This window comes from Cinclus cinclus, chromosome 3, assembly GCF_963662255.1.
Source record: "Cinclus cinclus chromosome 3, bCinCin1.1, whole genome shotgun sequence".
NCBI classification, from domain to species: Eukaryota; Metazoa; Chordata; class Aves; order Passeriformes; family Cinclidae; genus Cinclus; species Cinclus cinclus.
Genome location: NC_085048.1, coordinates 19684364 through 19707227, shown reverse-complemented (window position 1 = coordinate 19707227; position 22864 = coordinate 19684364). Strand labels below are relative to the sequence as shown.

Genomic DNA, 22864 nt, shown 5'->3' with positions numbered 1-22864 from the left:
TCGTCAAGATGTGCCAATGCCTCACCATCCTCACAGTAAAGGATTTTTAAAACATTTAAAAACATTTTAGTATCTAATCTAAGCCTACTCTTTTTCAGTTTGAAGCCATTCCTCTTGTCATGTCTCCACACATAAAAAGTCCTCCATCTCACTTGTATTCTTCCTTTAGGTACTGGAAGGCCACAATGAGGTCACCTCTAAGACATCTCTTTTCCAGGCTGAGCAATTCTCTCAGCCTTTCTCCACAGGAGAGGTACTCCATCCCTCTGATCATCTTGGTGGCCTTCTCTGGACTCTCTCCAACAGCTCCAAGTCCTTCCTGTGCTGTGGACCCCAGAGCTGGATGCAGCACTGCAGGTGGGGTCTCACCAGGACAAAAAGGAGCAGAGTGGAGGACAGAGGCAGAATCCCCTCCTTCACCTGCTGCCCAGGGTGCTTTGGTTGCAGCCCAGGACACAACTGGATTTCTGGGCTGCAAGGGCATGGTACCAGGTTATGTCCAACCTCTCATCCACCAGGTCCACCATGTCTTTGGGGTTTTTCTACATGAGGACCCGAGTGCAATGTGCACCTAACCTGGTGGTCCAGCAATGTGGAGTGTCTGTGTGGGGTACTCCAGTGCCGTTTGTGAGAGCTAAGCTGAGAGACCAGAACTGCTGTATAACCATGGTAACAACTTGTATATGTATCTATGCACCTTTATCCAATATATAAAAGATGGTTAATAGTACAATTTGTAAGTAGCTTTGCACTCCCTGTGTTGTTTGAGGCTCTGTCATTGTTCCCATACTTTACAAAAATCAAAGAAACATCACTGATCTCCTTTAAATGCCTTGTAGTTTACTGCTTAATTATTTAACATGCCTCCTCTAAATTAGTCATGGCTAGTATGTACAGGCTTGTGCATGGCACTGACTGCACTGTAACATGCACATACCTGAATATTACATAGCATGATTAATGGTGAGTTCTTAAACACCAGCTTTGCTGGTAGGGATGGAGTGCAGTCATCTGTGTGACCTAAATTGCTTCAGGAGCTGGGGTTGCTAAGAGAGAATGCATAAGTGATGGGATGGCATTATGAAATCATGTTTTCTCTTGTGTAGCTAAAACCAGCTGCACTCAAATACAAGTGGGTCTAAGTTTGCTTTGGGGTGTGGTGAACTCGTATATTTGCAGTTTTGCATAGGATTAGAATTCAAAAAATCCTTTTCTGAAGGGCTACTTTGCTGAATGTTAAGAAGACTGGGCAAGAACTCCATCCTCTCACTGATATTTGCTACTTGTGTTTGCCATCTGCCAATGGGCATTTTCTCAGCTTTTTAGTGCTGGAGGGTTTACAACAACCATTACAAAGCACTGCAGGGACATGCAGGCAGAGCTCACCTGCTTTGCCATGAACAATTCCCAGCAGCTCCAACAGCCCCCGACTTACAGCAGCAGCACCACCCAGTAGAGAAGCTGCATTGGAAGACCAGCCTGGAAAGTTCTAAATGTTCACTGACACCACGAAGGATCAGCTTGTTTCAGGTTTTTAGGAAAGTTTTCTGTATCAAAAGGACACAGCAAATAGTGACGGTTCCAGTCAGATCAGGATAAATCACCTTTTAGAAAAGAAGGGGAGCAAAATATTACTTTTAACATAGTAATCTAGCACAGTAGGGCTAGGTTTGGCTCAGCTCTGGTTTTTCTCGTTTACTACAAATATATCTATGAGGTCAGTAATTTATTAAGTAAAGTACCTATGAGTAAAGGGATTATTCAAAGCATCATTTCACAATATTCTGGGGAAGATTCTTGAATATTCCAGGGAAAATCAAACCAAACTCCCCAAAGACATTTATATGAATTTTCTGTTATTCCATGGAAATTATGATTTTTTACTGTGATAAAGAAAAATCAAACCCTACATTCCTCCATAAGGGAAAAAAAATTGAAGACATATTCTAGTTATCAGGGAAGCTGTGTAACTGTGGAGCTAAAAGGCTATATTCTCATATCACATTTCCTGCCTTAAGCAAAGGTTAAAAATTGGATAAACTGTTTATTTGCTCTAATTATCGAGCAAATGGAGGAACTAACTGAAAAGGTGAGTTTATTAGTAACTATAAAAGAAAAAAAAATTGGGTTTGAGGTAGCACACAATTGTGTTGCTGCATGTTCTTAGGATCATGGTAACTCAATTATGGAAAAACCAGTTGTCCTCAGAATAGCACTGGTGAGTAGGTCTGTGGCTTACGTGACTCTAGAGAAAGCATTCAATATTTTGTATCCAGCATCCAAGGTTATGTGTATAAAGCTAATTTTTCTACATAAACTCTGAGGAATCCTTTCAATGCCAAATCCAATATTTTGGCATCTAGCCCTAGTCATCATAATCTCCTAAAGAGAACAGGTTTTATATTTGTTTCAATCTGTCTTGAAAAAATAAAATTGCAGTCATAATTTCTTCTTTCAATGAAGTAATAGTGAGGTTAGAAATCTTTGTAGTCATAGACTGTATTGTATATAGACTATTTTCAGAAGAAAGGTCTCAAAACTGTCCACTGATACCTTTCAAAATAACTGAAAACATTTTTTCAGTGTTTCCACCCTTTTGATCTTGTACAAAAGGAAAACAAGATCCATTAATATAGAGGATTGCATGAATATCTGTTGTAATTTTTTTTTCTAAGATGAAAATTTTATTTTTTGATTGTTCTAAGATAAAAGCTTCAATTCTTTTTTTGCTAGTGTGATGTATTTCATATCAATAATCCCATTAGTTAGCATTTGAGGGGTATATGAATACTGTGAAGAGTTCATCAAGTCTCCCTTTCTCTTGGCTTACTGCCTAAATGGGAATATGACTTTGATCGACTTCCAGTACAGCAGGCTTTGGTGCTTCCATTATGTAAACACATATGAAAATAGCTATATGTATTGCAATGATTATTAAACCATTAATGTCTGCAAAATCCATTATTTTGTAACTGGTGTGTTGGTTGTTCTTTCACAGTGATGAAACTCTTAGGAAAGACACTGAGGAGTTTGGAAGAGAAATTGCTCCTAATGAGAGAATCATGCAACCGAATGGAAAGAGGGATGATAAAATGACAAAATCTTCATTTAATGGTTTAGAACATTAGTCATGTTTTAAAATTACTTATGTGTCTGCCTTTCTTTTTCCTCATTCATCTATTCATTCACACTGCTCTCCAAAAAGTGAACAGTATTTCAAATTCTGGAGAAGATAAGAGTCCATATGCAGTTCTGTTTTACGTTCAGGTTGTCGTATTTTTAAATGTTACTAACTTTTTATTTGTTCATAGAGCAACAATTGGATGAGGCATGCACGTTGACAAATAGGTCTGCCAACCCCCTCCCCCAAAACAAAAGGCAATAGAATAAGAGAAATTATATATTTCGTAATTCTGTTGTGTTACCTGTGCTTTTTAGATTCATGAATCTTTATCAAAAAAGAGACTGAAAGGCTTTGTCATTGTGAACTGTGTTTTTACTGATTTTTTTAAAAGCTAGGTTTAAATCCATACAATCATTTGGTGGTACTTTCCCTCCAGCACTGCTGGTATTGAAGTATTGAAAGAACAGCAAGAGTCTACTCTGAAATCTCAATATCCAGTGCACGTTGAGTCAGTATTTTAAAATATTGTATTTATAATCAGGAATCCCAAAAAAATTTCTCATAATTTGGAATTATGAACCACAGGAGACATGTTGCCAATAAGGGGTGAGTGCTTATGTGGTGTTTTTGCAGAGCTGGACTGTCAGGCATGTCTGAAGTTGGCCCTGAATCAGTTCCTGTGTTCTTAGGAAAAGCTTGGTACTTCATTGAGTTCAGGCAACAAAATGGGAGCTCTTTCCTTTCAGAATTACAGAAATTTCTCAACTGTTAATGTCTTTAATGAGCTCTGTGGTTGAGTAATTTAATTGCCCAAATATAGATTTAGATACTAGAAGTATTTTGAAAATGTTTGCTTTGTTTTGACTTGCATCTGTTTTCTTTACTCTAGTTGTCAGACATTTCATGACATCTCCTAGAATGTGAACTGCTTTTTTTGCAAATTTACTATTGGTTTGTGTTTGTGCCTTGTCAAGCGCTTGGGGATGCAGAGTTTGAAGGCAGCCCTGTGCTGATGCAGAGAGCACCATCCTCCAGCTTTGGGTGGATTCTGAGCTCTGTGTGTGCATTTCCCCCATACCACAAGCCTGGTGCAAAGTAGGTGGCTTCCTGATGGAGTCACACAAATATTGAAAGTTGTCCCCAGTTATATGTTTTGCCCTTCACAGCTTTTAAATCTTTTCCAGTTTGTCAATTTTTTTTCCTCAGAACATGCTGGGTTTTAACAAGACAATAAAATATAAATACCAATCCATTTAGTCCTGTATTGTATCTTCAAAACTAACCAGTTCAAGGGACTTCAGCAAAAGAGTTGACTGTATATCAAAAAGAAAAGAGACCTTAGGTCTGAGGAGCTGATGAAAGGACCTGAAAAGCTATCAAAAAGCCACAGCTTTATTTTTATTAGATAATAAAAAGAGATATTACAGTCTTTTTAAAGAACCTATTATTATTGCAAACCTTTATTTTAATAATAAAACAGACTATTATCCCCTCTATACCAATTCTCCTATGACATAACATCACATATCTCTGGTAAAAATGTTTTTTGCATTCCTTTGATCAGCAATTCCCTTTTAAACTATCTCCTCTCAGCTCCTTCTTTGATCACCTTTGACAGACTACTAGAGTTTGGAGGACTAGTGCATTTAGAAGAGCAAGAAAAATCTCTGGATACAAAACATATCTATAAGAAATATGACTTAGACACGTCTCCAAAGCAGAAAGACAGGATAAAAAACATAAAAGCTAGTGCGAGGAAATGGCAGAAACAAGAAAAATTGTCTCGTGTCTCTCTGGTGCTGCAATTCATTGTTTGCCTTAGGGTTTCAGAAAACAGCAGCTGCCTGAACCTTGATGGCTAGAAATCAATAATATAGATTTCATCTGCAAACAAATGCAGTCTCTGCCCCTTTATGGGAGGAGCAGCCAATACCTCAGGCAAACATGGGCCATGACTTCCAGGTACACCTACTGCCCTGGCAAGTGTCATGTAACCTTGCAAGCAACCTTATTTTCATAAGCAGAATGAAAAATCAAAGGGCCAGATATGAGGGGTAAGACTGCTAGGGACAAATTTAGGAGCAAAGTGTAAAATAATGACTTCTAAACAGATTATGAAAAGCATGTAAGCAAGATTCTAAGAAGAGTGTCATTTATTAGGAAGGATAGCTGAGCTACCAACAGGTCACAGGCTTTGTTTTAAAATATTTTATTGATTTTTATTTCCTAGACGCTTTTCTTTCAGCCTGATACTGCCTGTGATTCCTTCCTTCCTTCCTTCCTTCCTTCCTTCCTTCCTTCCTTCCTTCCTTCCTTCCTTTCCTTCCTTCCTTCCTCCCTCCCTCCCTCCCTCCCTCCCTTCCTTCCTTCCTCCCTCCCTCCCTCCCTCCCTTCCTTCCTTCCATCCTTCCATCCTTCCATCCTTACCTCCCTCCCTGTTTTTTCTTTATAGTTCTCATTCAGAAATAAAAAAAATTCCTTTTAGCATCAGCATGTATTTTCTCAATTTTGATGGAGTTTTCATTTATTTTTGCTTCAGTTTTCTGCACAGAAATAAAAATATAATTGTGAAATAATCTGAAATGGGTGTTACAAGAATTCCTGGATAACTTAAGTGTGTTTCACAACAGACTTGCTTTTAAGAATAGTAGGGATAAAGCAGTATTTAGAGAGGGTACAAAGACCTTTAGAAAAAAAGAAGAAGATAGGTAGAAGCAAAGTTGCCTTTAATTTTCTCTCTGACACAACTATACTTGTTATATGCAAAATATTTTATTATAGCACAAACAAATCACAAGTTTCTGACAGTAACATGACTGAGAAAATTGCAGAGACTCAAGGTATTGTTCCAAAGAATTTTTCAGTTAGTTACACATTAACAGCTTCAGTAGTTGTACGTTCACATATTAAGATATCATCCAAGTTTAGAGTTCAAATGAAAACTTCCTTTTCAGTGCACTGCACTTTATCTGGAAAAAGTAATGACTCTTTATATTGCACTGTCATGGCCTGGAACATATTTGTCTGACTGGAATACTAATTAATATTAAACTTTATTATTAATAGACTTGAGAAAGCATATGTACATATTGAAATGTTAAGGTGAAGGGGGTACAGTGCCTAGACCCAGCAGTGTATGAGTCAGTACAGCTTTGCATTAATAGTATAATGATAGTTCTCTAAAACTCATGTCAGTAGTTTTGGCCTTTACCTGTAACAACAACAACAACAAATACTGTTCAGCTGAACAATTTTTAATTAATTGTATTCAGCTTTTTCCTGATCCACCTCAGGACCAAAAAGAACCCAGCACCCAAAATGAGCCTGTTTCTGAATACACCATATACTCTGAGCACACTAGATGCTCTGAGCATAGTGCTTCCTCTACTATGTATGTAATGTTTTGCTTTGGCCTAGGCTGTTTTTCCTGGCAAAAAAAAAAAAAAAATGGTTGTCAGAGATTTCTAATTTTTTTGGTGCCTAATTTTTTTTTTCTTTTTTTGAGGGGGGGGGGTCGGTGGGGGGGAGAGGGAGAATATTAATTCAATTCTTATGTGAAAAACGTGAACTCCATTAAAGTCAAGTTCTATTATGAAAATAATTTTGTTGGGAATTTTTAGACCAGCCTTACCATTTAGATATCTAGATTTATGTACACTAATGACTCACTTCTCCTTCCTCCACTGATTTTCAGAACCTTTGCTATTGTTTTGACAAACTGCTCTTTCCTCTTTCATTCTGAAAATAAAACAAAGACACTTGTATTAATCCTTGCCTATGTTTTCCTTGCCTTTCCAGAAACTGCTTCATTTTGGCTAAAGACAAGGTCTTTTTTGGAATAGGAGCACACCACTTGATTTTTCAGATTTGCCTTCTCGGTTGCTTTCAATCATAAGCATAAACCAAATCTTACCATGTCTCAGTTGGCACCACTTTAACCTGTTTGTTGGTTGTGAGATTGAAGTCCCTTCAAAACAGAGATTTAAGGGAGCAGACAAGAACTTGTTCTAGACAGCCACACTCCACAGAATTTAATTAATATGCTGGACATTAAGTTTGTCTTTAACTAACTTGCCTATTCCTAAATAGGTAAGGACATCTCTTACACTTCCTCTCCACGCTAGGGTAGCACTGTGGTGTCACATTTCCTGAGACCACCTAGCCTGGGGGCACCCAATGCTCTTCACCCTGTTGGGACTTTCTGCCAATGACCATGTTTGCCCTGCAGCATTTCTTCCAGGGCACTTCAGTTTTTGTCAAATTTGGGGTTTACCAAGCTGAAGCTTCTTCCAGCCACACCTGGGTGGGGATTTTCAGAAACAGTAAGGCCAAAACAATGACCAAAATATTTTGCCTCAATAAAGGACACACACAAAAAAACAAAACAAAACAAAACAAAACAAAAAAAATGACGTGACAGGCTCTCTCTGAAAATCTCAGTAGGCTTTATGACTTTAGACAAACACTTTCACAATGATACAGTTTATGAGCATCAGTTGAGGGTGGGATTGTCCTTGTCTAAGTCTAACTGGCCAAAGGTTAGTAGTCTAGCCTAAATCAGTCACCATTTCCCCCCAAGCAGTCAGAAGTGAACTGTAGGTAGCAGAAGTGATTCATTCCAGGCCTATCTGAAGACAGGATTATTCACTGGCTGTAGACAGGCTGCTGGAGTAGGCAGGCAGGTGAGATGTCCTGTGCTGCTGGGCACTGTTTGTTAGCCTGCCCAGAGAGCACAGCAACAGCCTCAGCTGTAAAATAAATACCTGCAGGCTGCATCACCTCCCATTCAGAGCAGGTCAGGAGCACACACCTGGATAGGCACAGCAGCTCACAGGACAAGAGCTGGCAGGTTTGGCTGCCAGAGCTGACTCATGTGGCTGAACCCTTAGTACCAGCATCTGTTTGCAAAACTGGCTCTGAGATACTGCTGATAAAGAGAATTATGATTTGGAAAGGTTGTGAGCTCTTTTGAAACACTACACCGTTTCAAACAGCTCAAGCTATGACCCAGTACCTTAGCACTCCATCTTCTTGGCTGCAGTACCACATGGCTCATTCTAGCTGTAACTACTATCAATAATTGATTATTACTCAATTAAATACAGTGAGAACCTTAAGCTTGAAAAACAGAACATTTTATAAAGCCAAAATCTATTACTTCATTAAAATTATTCTCACATCAGCTTACTTTCACCTTAGAAATTCATCAGACTCAAACAGCATAGTGGATCCAACAGAATTAAGAAGTCAAATAGTTGACATATCTTTCACTTTATTTCTGATGAATTCTTTTGCCTTCTCCACAGAATGGAAAATACCATCATCACATATTCATTCTACAGTCTGGGATCTTTCTAGTTTACCTTATTCCTCATGTTGTAAGAATCCCCCTTGACATGATTTCATTTTCACCTCTTTTTAGCTACACTGGCTTTTCTCATACTTCTGATGGATTTGTTGCTAATATGGCTCAATTATTTGTGTGAAACACATCTATTTATGACTGACTATTTTGTGTTTCCATTGCACCATCCCATTTGATTTCACTCAGTACCACCCACGTTTACTTCCTGTTTGGGTGGAATTTGTTGTCTTTGCTTTTTTCACATTTCATCCTTGATCATAGTGCCAAAGGTGTGACCCTGACTTTGCAGAAAACATGGTTGTGCCTCCACACAAACCTTTGAGGTTTGTGACAATGAAGAGAAACACTGGGAAAAGCTAGGAAGGCTGCAGGAAATGGACATCAGAGGGTTCCTGATATTGGAAATATTCATACTGGGCAATATTTATGCTGTGCAGTTATTCCCAGGACATTATCATGCTATGTGTGTACACCTACAACACAGCACAGCACTTACCATGACCAGACACACTACATACCCTGTGTTTCTCATGACACTCCTGCCTCCTTCACTGAACTGTGAACCTGGGTGAAAAACAGGATTTTTGTAGCAAAATGTAAAGTGAAAAATTGGTGTCCTTCTGTTTGTTGCTCATGTTCAGTACCTGAACAGTCCTAAATGTTTGGATGGTTTCAATCTGAATCATAACTGTGTTTACAGAACTATGAAACGTTTTTATTTCAAAAGAAATGTACCTGTATATATCTTGAAAAAATATCTATGCAGAATAATTGAGTAAAATCAACAGAGAACAAATAGAGGAGTCCTTCGTCAGTGTTTGTTTTAATTTAGGAATGAGCAAATTAATTTTAAGCTGGGCTTAAACTGGAAATATATATTTGTGATCTATTAAGAAATTCAAATATAGAATATATATATTCAAATTATATATTCAATATATATATTCAAATATAGAAATTTTTGAAGTGGTTGAGCATTCATTTAGATGAAAAGAAACCCTGTTCTCTTCTTTTAACTTATTGGTACATATTCTATTTACACAGTAGGCAAGGCCCCCGAAGCTGGAATAGCTACATTTGAGAGGATGATTCCTGGTGAGCATTTTTAGAGTCCAGGTCAACCACCTTTCTTCCTAGCAAGGCTCCTTCCCAGCAGTCCCCACTCCTCCATCAGCTCCTGCCAGGTGGAGAAGGTGCCCAGTGTGCTGCAGCACTAAAGCAGGGCTGGTGGTGGCCAGGCTCTGCTCCTGTGCAGCTCAGCACACCCTGGAGCCTGGATTTGCAGCTGGTGGAGGGTAATGGCTCCACAGCATTTGACAGCCAGATTTCATTCCATGGCCACATCTCAGCTGAAGGGGTGTTTCACAGCTTCAAATCTTTTCAGCTGTTTCTGTTCAGCTGAGCCCTGTGGCAAGCTGACTCGAACTAAGCGGAGGGAGGACTGCTGAAGGACAATTGAGCTCACAGACATTTGCAACACTTTTGAATCAATTTTATTTTACAATTAAAGTAGTACAAACAGATTTAAATCCATACTTCTAATTCAAACAACAGCTCAGCTCAGCTTCCTGAGCCTCACAACTGCAGGCAGAACCTGAGTTCAATTCTGTGACGAAACAACTCTTTTGCAATTTACTGCAATCTTCCTAGATCTTGCCAGCTCTGCTGAATCATTAGATAGGCTGTAAATGCCTTTCTTAGGGTACTCTGAAGAAAGACAAAAATACGTCAAATTATGTAACTTTGGTAGTTAAACATTCCTCCAAATTAGTTTTCCTTGTTTCCCTGCATTTTTCAGGGCATGATTTTTCATTGCCTCATAATAAGTTTTACTGTAAAAAAAATCTTACAGCTTATCCTTTATAGTAAGATGCAATTAGCAGACTTAAGATTTTTAATGTACTCCTGCTTTTGTACAAACATTTCACACGTGAGGACTGTTGTTAATATCCATCTCAGTCCTCAGGTAAAGCAAGATACTAACATAATACAAACCACACTGATTTATGTTGTAAATATTCAAAGATGAGGGGAATTTATTTGTGACAGTCTGAAATCAACCATAGGTAAATGGGGATTTTAGACAAAGTGGCCATGCAAGAAAATTATTCACTTGGACAGTTCATGATGACTCTCAGGAACATGATGTGATTCCTGGGATTGTCCTGTGCAGGGCCAGGAGTTGGATTTGATTATCCTTGTGGGTCCCCTCCAACTCAGCACATTCTTTGCTTCTATGATCAGTGGGCAGAGAAGTCCTCCTACTGTCCTATCACTTTGTTCCTGCAATTGTTTTAAAGCAATGTAAGATGATCTATGAATGTCTCAAATTCTGCAGGAATAAGATGTTCTTTCTACCAACTGCAGGGTAATAAAATTATACAATCTAAAAAAATAAAAATTTAGGAAAATTGGAAGTTCCAGACGATTAGTCTGTTTTACAATGTTACAATGAAGGCCTGTTCTCAGAAGTTGCACAATTTTCAGCCTCTTAACAGTAATTGACATCAAGGAATTTAACCCTTTATTACAATGGAATTCTATTCTCATGTTATCAGGGCAGATGGAGGCACTTCTTAAACCCAATAGATGCCTGGAGAGTCACCTCAGCTTGTGTTTGGAGGTGAACCCAATAGACTACATCTCTGTTTGGTGTTGGTTGACTCTTGCATGTGATAAAGTTCTTCTTAAATTTAGTTTCCTGCAGGAAATAAATGCTGAGTGAAGACATGTTCCCAAGAAATGAGTGGCAAACTTTCCAACAAGCTCAAGAGATACCTTGCTGCCCTGGGTTCCACACAGAACTGCTTCAGTCTTTCTTTTCTAGTTCTGAAAAGCTTACTCAATTAGCTTTCATGTCCTAATGCTCTTATTTGGCTCCACCAAACTTCTTAGAAGGTTTAAACTATACTACACCATGGAAAGACCTGTCATTTGGGATTTGATTTGGCAATAGCTGTGCTCAGAGCTCTTTGAGGACAAAGTGTCAGCTCTGATAAACTTACCCTCTAGAAGATATAAACCAAGCCAAAGATGAGATGTTACAAACAGGTTTCAAAGAAGAAAACAATGAAAAATATATGCTAAACTATTCAAGAACTATTTCATCACTATATAGATGAAAAAAAAGACTAGAGAGTTGTTTTCTGATCTTGTAAGCTTCTGCTTAACTACACAACACATTAATTTCTTGACTTTTTGCATGATTAGTTCTTAGTTTCCCTAGGGCAGAAACAGAAAGATTGAGCAGAAGGGTGTAAACCCTAACTGAAAGCAGTATTCAGGAAAAAAAAAGTTTACAAGAATGAGGATAAATAGAACAGCGGCATGCGTAATGATTAACACATGAATGAGTCCACTGGAAATGTAAACACGGAAAGGGACTGTCAGAGAGGGTGTAAGATGAGCAACTCAGAGTGATGAATAACTGCCTGCGGAAGTGGTTAAGATTTCCTGGTCACCAAGGGGATAACCAGTGATGCAAGAAGAGGTTGGGCTGAAAGGAAGGAATAGGAGCAGCACTCCGTTTGCTCAGCTGTGCCTGCCTCTTTGTGTGTGACTCTACATCTTGGTGCTTGTTGCTTCAGTGCTCTAATGCCACTCAGTAACCAACCAAAAATCATGTTTTTGTGCTGATGATTGCTACCCTCTGGTTCCTGCTACTGCCTATGAAAAACCTATAAAAACTGGTATTCCTGTTGAGCTCTTGATGATCGTAGCAAACCTTGAAGCCCAGACAACCACAGCTCTTAAATATTTTTAATCATAACTGCTGAGGCAACTCAAGTCCAGTACAAATGTGCTAGCTAATTTTACAGGATTTCCTGCTCTTCCAGTAACTAGACTGATTCCTGGAGATGGATATATGTAGCTGACTTTGATCCCAAGGGCTTATTTCCTGTGATACTGGCTATACCACAAATTTTATTGACAAGTATAGTTGACCAAAATTCCCAACAGCTTTTGTCATGGAGACCTTAACAGACTGCTGTTACATCACTGCCTGAAAAGGAGCTGACTAGCCCTTTCCAAGCCCATTTTATTTCCAAAGATGGGGCATCTATCACCTCTCTCTACAACATTGTACTTAAGTGAATTGACATGGTCCCCTTCAGTGCCATGGGATAAATAGAGCCCAATCACAAAACGTCCTCACGATTTGAAGGCATCTTTTTGCAGAATGAAGCCAAATCCTGTATTTGATATTTTCCTGCTCCTGACATAGGCCGTTCTTTGGCAAAAGCTCTTGGAGATACCAAGTACTTTTGCAGCTGTATGCTCAGAATTCCTCAACATCTACAATACACCTGAAAAGACATTTTTTCTGGTTTCTTTCCAATACCTATTTACTACTCAGAGATGAATCAGAAGCAAAGCAGTGGATGGGTAAGCTGTGGACTTTTGAAGGTTGCTTGCACCAGTTAGTCCGAGAGCAGGAGCTTGCCAAACCTTACTTCTGGAAGAAATCCACTGGATTTCTTAGAATATGGGATAAAGGTGTTATCTGAAAAAACTACTTAAGAGCAATGTTCCTAATTGCTAAGCTGGGCTGCAGCCCAGGGTCATTCTCAGACTATGATCACTCTGTCCTCTCTAAGGCAGCAAGACAAGCAAAGGCTTGCTATAGGAGATTAACCTCTGTAGAAAGGGGGATTGCATGTATTTCACCCCTTCCAGACTTACTTCATACCTTGTACTGATCACCCAGGATTTGTGAGAGGAAGGTTACATGTCAGTGCTAATAAAGTTACTCTTGGGTTTTTGTGGAAGATCCCAATCTGCACAGCAAGCATCCTTTAGCTCTACCTCAAGTTGCCTTCAAATGCTGGCTGGTGAAACACTTGAGTCTGAGCAGATTAGACCATACCAAAATAACTATGAAACTGGAGTGCATTGTTTTCTAGTAAAAGCTCACTATATGCAACTATTATTTCTGCTGCTTTCTTCACAAAATAAATAAGAGATTTAGCATAATATATTGAATTCGTTCTATGGAAAGAACAGTCAAACAACAGTTTCTTTATAAGATGCTAGAGATAATATATTTTCCAAGCAGAACTTCAAACTCCCTCCTACTATGGACACTGGCTGAGATGAATGTGCTATTGCCTGCAGCACATCATAGCTTTTGACAGTGAGCAAGATCAAGTATAATACTAAATTTGGAAAAAAATAGTACCCTTCAGGAATAAATTCTATCTTTTCACCCATATTCTGAAATAAAAAATATTAGTGTTGTAGAACAGCCTTAGCCTCATATAATTCCAATTTACTGATATTGAGAGATATTAGTTATTGTGCCACCTCCTCCTTGCAAGATTCTGTGCATAAGCTCTCAGACAGGGGTCTGGGCATGGTTCAGGGATGCACTGCACTTTTAGTTCACAGTCAAGTATCAGCCTCACTCACAGAGAAATTAACTCCTTAATGGGATTTCAGCTTTAAAATAACAGCACTTTAATGGAGACAGCAAAATAAAAATATACTTTAAAAAAACAAACGTTACCTCTCAGAGTGGTAGTTTTATTTGTATGCATTCAACAGCACAAAGTTCTTTTCACAGGAATATAAGTACAACAATGGTGAAACACCCTTATCAGACCTACCAGACCAGTATTCCATTTCAAAGGATTCAAAAGCAGACGCAAGAAACTTCACAGGAGGCAATGGAAGGACAACCTGCTCCAGAAGAAAGTTTCTGCTTAATCACCACTGATGTAATGCTTGGCCGATTTCACAGAACGTGTAGACTTATACCCCTTGGAAAAGTAATATACATATAGAAAAATCTCTATTTCTTATAGATTTCTGTACAGTAATATTTACAGTATATTTCAAAGTTTTCAGTCTTATCTCCATATTCCAGGCCATAAACCCCAGACCTTGTACCTTTCTCCTGTTATACCACATCTGTGGACATTGCCCCCTGTCACAGCACTGGAAAACCACAAAACACTTGGGTGTAAACAGCAATTTGTTCTGCACCCCATTTGACCATTTTCTTTACATAGCTCTAGTCAAACAAAATAATTCAATTTATTAACTAGCCTTTGTCATCAGCTACTGTTTTACGCTCCCCAGACAACTGGAAAACCAACTCCGTTGTTAAAACTTCTGTTCAAACTGCAACAGCCCCCTTTTCCACAGTTTAACACCAAAGCTGGAAAATTCCATCCCAAAGGATATCTTTTACAATCAAATAGTAAAAAAAAAAAAAAAAACTGAACCAAAAAATGATGATTTCTTTTTTTTCAAAAAAGACAGCTAGTAGCTAACAATAGCAAGTTCTCATTTTGAAAGATATGACTGAAAGACTCAGAAGAAGAAAGGAAAAGCCTTTACAAGTAACAGTAACAGGAAGGGAATGAACACCAGAGCTCTCATCATTTGGAAAAAGCACTGAATTAACCATTCCAAAATGTATGGGGAAAGTAAAATTGCCATCCTTTTTTTGTTCTAACATATAGGAGATGTAAATTATTAGCTTCCCCGGGAGGTATTATTAAATAAAGGGAATCTATAGCTTATCAGTCAAAGATCTTAGACAGGTCCACATCACCTCTGAAATAAATGGGGAGTGCTTGGGATTCCTACAGAGTTTGAACAGAGAAATTTTGCCACATCAGTGTGGAAAGTCACCTGAACCCTACTGAACTATCCACAAAGACAAAAAAGAGGGATTTAAAAAGTATTCAGAATGGGTCCAGGTCTGATTTCACTAACCTCTGCCATAAAAGTCTCATCGATTTTCAGAAAGGCTGACGTTCAGTATTTTCAAGTAAATTAAATATAATCCTTCCTAATATTGAAAACTCATGAGCAATATATCTTTCATCTTAACTTTTGAAAGCTGCTTAACTGACAGAGGAAGAACAAACAGAAGTTTGAAAATGAAACAACAAATTTCCTTGGAAACAAATTAATTCTGTTCCCGTGTGGCAGAGCACTAGATTGTAACTCAAAAGATTTTTCCTGCACTCTGAGCTGTCTACAGTCATGTTTTCAAAGAAAAGCATTCCTTAGTTCTGATATATATATATATATATATGTGGCACAGCATCTTGCTGGGAGCATGAACAGAACAGATCCATCAGATTATGTTCCTGACTAATAAACCTAGACAGTGATCCTTAAAAACCTGCACCTTCAGTGTACAAATCTTATCATATTAGCAGCATCTTGAAGTTTTCTGAGAATCATCCTTTTATGATAATGTAACAAATATATATGGAGATCTTGTTATGTAAAAAAATATCCACTCATACTACCTTCTCTCTAAGTTTGAAGGAGCTCACACAAACAATTTAGTTTTCTCCCAGTTGAAAAGTGGGAGAAATAATTCAACAATTATTTTACCTGGATTTGTTATCTAGTTATCTTAAGAACTTCAGACATGAAGTTAAGCCTTAGTACCTAACACTAGAAACAGAAGACACTGCATTTCCAAACTGTTGCTGTAATTGAGAACTAAGCATCCAAGGACTGACAAGCACATTTAAAACCCATGGAAGTTGAACTCAGATGATATTTAGCTGATGTCAATGAGCTCTTCAAGGGCAACCCTTCCACAACCACGGTAACACAAATTAAACTTTAACCCCTGCAGGACCAACAGCTGAAGTCAACACTATGCCAGTCAGGCAGTTTTCACAGATAGGTATCACTGCAAATGGAAGTAGCTTTGGCTTTTTTTTTAACTGTTTGAAATTGTGTTGTGGTTTTCTAATGTCCATGTAGAAATGCTCTGATTTTCTAGCAAGCAATGACAGCTTAGGGTGTTTGAGACATAGCCAGAAAATTCCATGAGTTACTTCAGAGGCCTCATTCACTACATTAATGATCCAAGAATCACCTTTTAATACGTTTAGCTCAGGCAGCCCAAATGAAGCATTTCACTGATGGTATTGAGCAAGATGTTGTCTCCACTGGGTGTCACCAGGACATTCCCTGGCCTGGCTGTGCCTTAACAAACCTCCTTGGTTTTCAGAGCAGTGATGCTGCCCTGCGCAGCCCTACTGCAGACCCACACTCAGGAAGTGTGGCTTTGCACATCCTGGAACACTACACATAGCTCCCTAATACCATTCTGTAAAAGCCTGCTCACCCACTGCCTAAAACTAAAGGTGTTACACCACGACTGCCAAATCTTGCAATGTTTGCCATGTCAGAATCAAGCACACACTGCAAACAAACTGTACCATTCTGCAAAGCAGAAACAATGCAAACCCTCCCTCTACACCTGTTTCTTGGAACCATGCTCCTGGAAGGATTTGGTGCTATTCTTTCCCAATGGCTGAGCAAGCTGTGTGACAAACTAGCAAGAACAAACTAGATGGAGGTACATCAATTTGGCTTGCATGCTCTCAGAGAAAGAGAGGTTTGGCAGGGATTTAGCTTACAACGTTTGCCAAGGATCTCAGACAAGGCTGCCACAGTTAGCCCTCACCAGCCAAGCAAATGATGGTGAATGATGTCAGGATGAGCTCTGATCAAACAGCCCTGGTAAGGCAGAGCCTTTGAACATACAGGTGAAGTCTGTCTGCAAGGAACACCTGACCCAGAGGTCATTGCCACTTCATTCCCACTTTCTCTTCCCATCACTGTTGACAAATTAATTGCTGGAAAGAGATGGGTGTACAAAACAGACGTTCTGTCACAGCCTGGAATGACATCCTGAGGCAGTGAGCTGGTGTTGAATATTATTGTGGACGGCAGCTGCTGCCAAGCTTCACTTTTCCAGGGGCTTTTGTTTCCTGCTGTTTTGCTGGGACACAGTTCACAATCTCCACTTTTCATTGCAGTCTTGAACACTCTTGGGCTTGACAAAAGTGAGGCTTCCAGGGGATGGGGGTGAAGGTAGGAAGCAATAACAAAATATTAAACTTGGATAAAGTACACATAAGCCAGACGAGGGAACAGTTTCTTCCTGTGTCTGGTTTTGTTCAATTTCCAAGTCAACAATTCTGAAGAAAGAAGAAAAAGAGTGTCATTTGGTATTTATCACATCAGACAAGCATAAGGTGATACTCTAAAGCTTTTATTCACCTGCCTACGGGTACCGCCAACATAGTAATTTACCCTCCCTGGAGATTTCCACTAGAATAATGCCCAACCATTTAAGAATTACAAGAAACTCAGGGCTGAATAATCTTGATTCAGCTCAGGAAGGAGGATGCAGAGTGAACCCTCTTCCTAGAATCAAGCAGAACTGACAGTGAGAGGAACTGAACTTCAGAGGTGAACGCAGGCAGCTTTCTACCAAGAATCAGCAATGACCATCTTGCCAAGATGGTTTCGGTTTTCTGAAGCTCACAACCTGTACTCTGCAATCATCTCTCTGATGAAACATTGCTAAAGAACCTGATCCATCAAGCAGCTCTTTTATTTACATGGTGCTCTACCAGGTCCCAAAGAACTCATGAAAAATTAAACAGAGAACATAAAATATTAATGGAATGACCACTGGCCCATAAAAGCCCTGCAGTTCTTGAAGGATGTTTTATACATAACAAATGTTGGGATTTTAGAAATGAGGTTTCTGCCTCATTGTCCAAAGAAGATGCAACAATTTTCAAGCCCCTTTAGAAAACCAGGAACTTCTAAGGATGTGCCTGGGAACACCAGGAAGAGTACACTGCTTGCTAGCAGAGTCCACTGCCCTTTAATAAGCAGACTAAACAGAGCCAAATACTGGGATATTGTGAAAATATATATGTACCCGACTTGATGCTGTATTGTCAGATAAAGTGTAGAACTGAATGAAAATTTAGAACTACAAGACCCACCTTGCAATCACATGGTGTTAACAACTCTCCTTAAATTCTGTCCAGTAAATGTAATATTTAACTCTTGGTAACTCTTGATGACCCTTGTGCTTTATTCTGGGTGCTGTGTACAGGTATTTTTAGCTGACCTTTCTGAACTTCCCGCTTCTGTGGCCTAAATGATAAGTATGTTCTCAGTTTTCAGAAACTACCCAACAGATGAGATCCAACAGCTGTGAGTCAGCCCTAGTATTCTTAAAATTAGGTTTATAAATAAGGATCCTCTGAATTAGTCTTTTCTAGGCTGTCAAAAAATTTCGTACCAAACGAAATTGCTACCAGAATAAAGTGCTCCATTATTCTAGGTATTAAAGATATTGCAGAATGAACATAGGATCACTTGTACAAACTTGCTGTTTATTTCATGGAGATCTTCTCACCACCTTGTCAGACTGTGTACTACCATTTTATCTTACGTGGTAAAAATAAAAAAACCATTGACCAAGCCCATGTGAGGTTACACTGGTTCAGCTCCTGGTACTTCCCACGCTCCTGCCCTTGCTGTTGCCCTGGTGCAGCACCTCCTCTGCTGACTGCATGCTCCCCGGGGTGCTCACCAGCATCTCCTGCCTCAGCTGCAGCGCTGGACATGCTTAGCATCCTGCAAATGGATGGGGAAAGGACCAGCTGCTCCCTCTGGAGCCAGCTCTGCAGTGATGACCTGGACCCTACCCCCACCAGGGGCATTCTGTAGCAAACAGGCTTTTATTTTATTGTGTGGTTCTTGCTTACTGGAATCTGCTTCCCATCCTCTTGTTTAGCAAGGCTGGCAGCTGCAAGACAAAACCACCATCTTTCTCATTTTGTTTTGTGTATCTCCCTGGCCTTTTATCACAGAAGGATGAGCAAGGAGAAATTATTAGTTCAGGAGATCCCTTTCTTCTCTTTAAGATTATTTAGGAAAGGATTTGTTACATAACAACACCTCTTTTAAGCTGTCAGCCTGATAACAGAGAACAGTTTTATCAGCACGGCCTTGAAAAGTTTTTGTAAAATGGCTCTCTCCCTGTCTTCCTCCTCATGCAGGAAGAAAACTGACTTTTGAGAAAAATTCTAATTCTAAAGGTGAGCCAAACTTCACATCATTAAAACCAGTTTCAAATAAATGGATTTTTGCTTTATATGGATTAAAGGAATTTAGAGTGATAGCCTCACATCCACATTGGAATGAAGCTCAAGCACTACAATTCTCCACATTTTTAAGACCCACATGCTCCATCAACAGCTGTATCTACACCAAATGATGTTCTTCTCACGCCCCAATTACGAACTGTCAGAAAATATACATGTAATCCTTCATATCGAGACCTACTCATGCAATTTTTAAATACCTCATGGTAAGATGTGGCAGTTATCCTAGGGGCTTTACGTACTGGAAAGAGAAAAACTCTTATCTCATAGATTATCAACACCACAGGCTCCATGAATACAGTTCTTTTTCAGATCACATGCAAAATAACCACTGCTTTTGTTAAACCCAGGACATTGGCTTTTACCAGAGCTAAATTTGTTCTGCTTCTTTCTGTGAAGCAATTGATTTCTAAGCCTAGATCCACACTTTGGTGTTAATTATCTTTAGCTTCAAACAGTGCAGTGCTCCTCTGACCAAAGCAAACCCTGCAACCCATTCCCAACTATCAGCACCAAACCACATAGCAAAACCCACTGCAGAGGTAAACCCAAACTCTGTGAAATACTATGAAACAAACTTTTATGGTCCCAACAGAAAGCCATGGAAGAAGTAACGTTAGCAGGGCACTGATTTAGTTTTGCTTTCCTGATACTTAGAGGTGCCAAGGGGAAGGAGAGAGAGTGAAGGAAAGTAAAGAGGGAAATACTTTAGCAGTGTAATGTAAATACAGTGCACTCCTGATGAGTATTAGTTTCAGCAGTACAGTATAAATACAGTGTACTCCTAATTAGACTGTTCAGTCTGTTATCCAAATAACTGTAACTAAAGGTTTAATACTTTTTCCTAGCATTTAAAATAGCATAAATTAGAAGGAATAAGATATTTGCAAAGCAGGAGTCTACAAAGCACAGGCATCCTTCACAGACACTGACTCTTTAATTTCCTGTGAGGGTCTGATCTAAACCTGGCAAGCTGCAAGCATTTACTTGTTTGTATTTTGGTTTTTGTAATAACACTGATTTCTGTGTTGCAAAAAAGCCATACTTGGAACATGTGGTAACAAAACACATTTTCCTTCAGCCCTTCCTGAAAAGACTAATATAAACCATGAGAAACCAACTGCTCTCTGAACAGGAAAGAGGAACACAAATTGGCAGGGCAAGGCTTTGCACACACCTTGAACTCAGCAGGCTCCAAGGCATGCTGAATGAAGCCATCACGCCAGTTCCTGGATCACCTTGTTGGTCTCCTTGGCTTTCTTACACGTGTACAACCATTTGATTATCCGAGCGTTGCGCTCAACCACAGAGGTGCTGCTGGGGACCTGCTCTGTGAGCTCGTCCTCCAGCAGCCCCTCGTCCCCGCTGTGCCTCGTGAACTCACTCTCCGATGTCGCCACGCTGATGCTGCGGATCCTGAAGGAGACATTGTCAGACACCACGGAGAAGTTCTCTCTCCCAAGATCCTCAATCACCTCCTGCTCCAGGCCACAGTACTTGAAAAATGTGTCAGACTCAGCAAAGAACTTGGAGTAGCGAGAGCTGATGTCTGACTGGGAGCGATGGAGACCTCTCCTCTTCACCTCCTTGACCTCTTCGGAAGGTGTACTCAGTTCGGAGGGTCTCTCGTGCTCCTCTGTAGACACCGCTGCCCCCTCAGCGCTCACAGGGACAGCCTGCACCGCTCCATGGTCGCTTGGCTCACGGTCACCATCTTTGGCCGGGAGAGGCTCGCTGCTCTCGGTGGCGGCGACGTCCTCCATGACTCTGGGCAACTCAGGGGAAGCCAGCCTCTTCTCCTTTATTGACCCATTGAAGAACCTCCTCACCAAACTCCCCCGCGGGCCGTCCTGGCTTTGACCTCTCCCAAGCTCACATTTCTGGCGGTAGATCACCAGGGAATCCGGCCGCATCTGCCTCCTGGTGCTGCGGCGGGCGATGGGCGGCCCGTGCTGCAGGGGGGCTCGGCAGGAGCTCACGGCCTTGCCCGGCTCCAGGGGCTTCGCGCCCGCGCCTCTGCCCCGCTCGCTGCTCTCGGCTCCGCTCCGCACGGAACAGCTCTCGCTGCTGCTCTCCGAGGCTGAGCTGAGCGCGATGACGGGATCCTGCCTGCTGCTCATGACCTGCTGGCTCTTCACGTACTTGGCCTTATCGGCGGCCAGTCTCTCCACGGCACTCTTCCTGCCCGGCTTGCCGGCCTCCAGCTGCCTGCGGAGGTACTCGGGCCCCTTGTTGAGGAGCCGCAGGGGGAGGGAGGAGTGCAGGTCGGAGATGGCGTGCATTCCCACGGCCCGGGAGAGTTCAGCTGGCATAGCAATTTCAGGGACGCGGATCCTGCTTCCAGTCGTCCCGAGAGGGAAGTGGGATAAGAAAAATAAACTAAAAAAAATATATATAAAAAAAAAGGAAAACAGGAAAATCGCGGTGTAAGACAGCCCGGGCGCTCCGAGGGCCGCGCTCCCCGCTCCCCGCACCGTCGGGGCGCCGCGCTTCTCGCCCGCCCGCCCGCCGGCAGGCACAGCCAATCCCGGCCGGCAGGAAGGGAGGGAGGGAAGGGAAGGAGGACAGGGAGGGGAAGGGAAGGAGGCAGGCACCACCCCGGGGGGGGCAGGCCCCGCCGCCACCCCGCTCCCCCTGGCCGGGGCTCCGGGGGCACGGCGCTGCGGTGGGTGCGGGCAGCCTGCTCCGAGGCCGGGGCACTCGGAAGGTTTGTTCCCGTCAGGAACATGCTCTCCCGGGCCGCCCGCTGGGGACGGGCGCTGCTTGAGGGCCCGACCCGGCAGACCCCAGCGCATCTTGCCCTTCGGGGGGCACCGCCTTGCCCCGCTCCTTTCGCGGTGCGTTCCCCCGCGGGTCTCGCTGCCCGGACGTGCCGGGCGCTGCGCTCCAGCGGGAAACCTTGGAGTGATCGGGAAAGGACGGGACGGGCTTCACGAGCACAGCGGCAGAGCAGAGTCCGGGCACGCCGGGTGGGCAGCACAGATGTGCCCCCAGCTGTGTCCCCCAGCTGTGTCCCGCAGCTGTGTCCCAGCTCTACCCCAGCTGTGTCCCCCAGCTGTGCTGGAGGCATCCTGCCCTTCCTGGGGCAGTGGCCGAAGCCCAGCAGGGACAGGTTTGTCCATGGTCCACAGCTGGGCTGCAGTGTGCATGTGTAAAGTGTAAAGTGTAAAGTGCGGTGGAACAGCATCAGTCTGAATTGCGTGTCGCAAATCTTTGCCCTTTAGAAAATAGAGCAGAATTCCCATCTGGGGCTGGTAATTCTGAACAGGCAGGACAGAGCCACTGGCTGTAATGTAAACTCCTGAAAATTAGACTTAGAAGTCATAGATAATCACCTGGAGCAGTCCAACTTTAACTCATGATCTCATGTGAGATGCGCTGTAATTGAATTATAGATAACTTTTTTTGTAATACAGAAAA

At 41.3% G+C, this 22864-nt stretch overlaps 1 protein-coding gene across 1 annotated transcript; it reads right to left on the bottom strand.

Moving 5' to 3' along the window:
* Positions 1 to 20661: 20661 nt before the first annotated feature.
* FAM110C (family with sequence similarity 110 member C) lies at positions 20662 to 22321 on the bottom strand. Its single transcript, XM_062488522.1, has one exon. It carries the CDS (start codon positions 22237 to 22239, stop codon positions 20662 to 20664), a length of 1578 nt encoding a protein of 525 aa, XP_062344506.1. The 5' UTR covers positions 22240 to 22321.
* Between the last annotated feature and the right edge of the window lie 543 nt (positions 22322 to 22864).

Bases quoted from the DNA above. Each gene is read 5' to 3' on its own strand.
- FAM110C (XM_062488522.1), bottom strand. From the start codon at position 22,239: ATGCGCTGGGGTCTGCCGGGTCGGGCCCTCAAGCAGCGCCCGTCCCCA.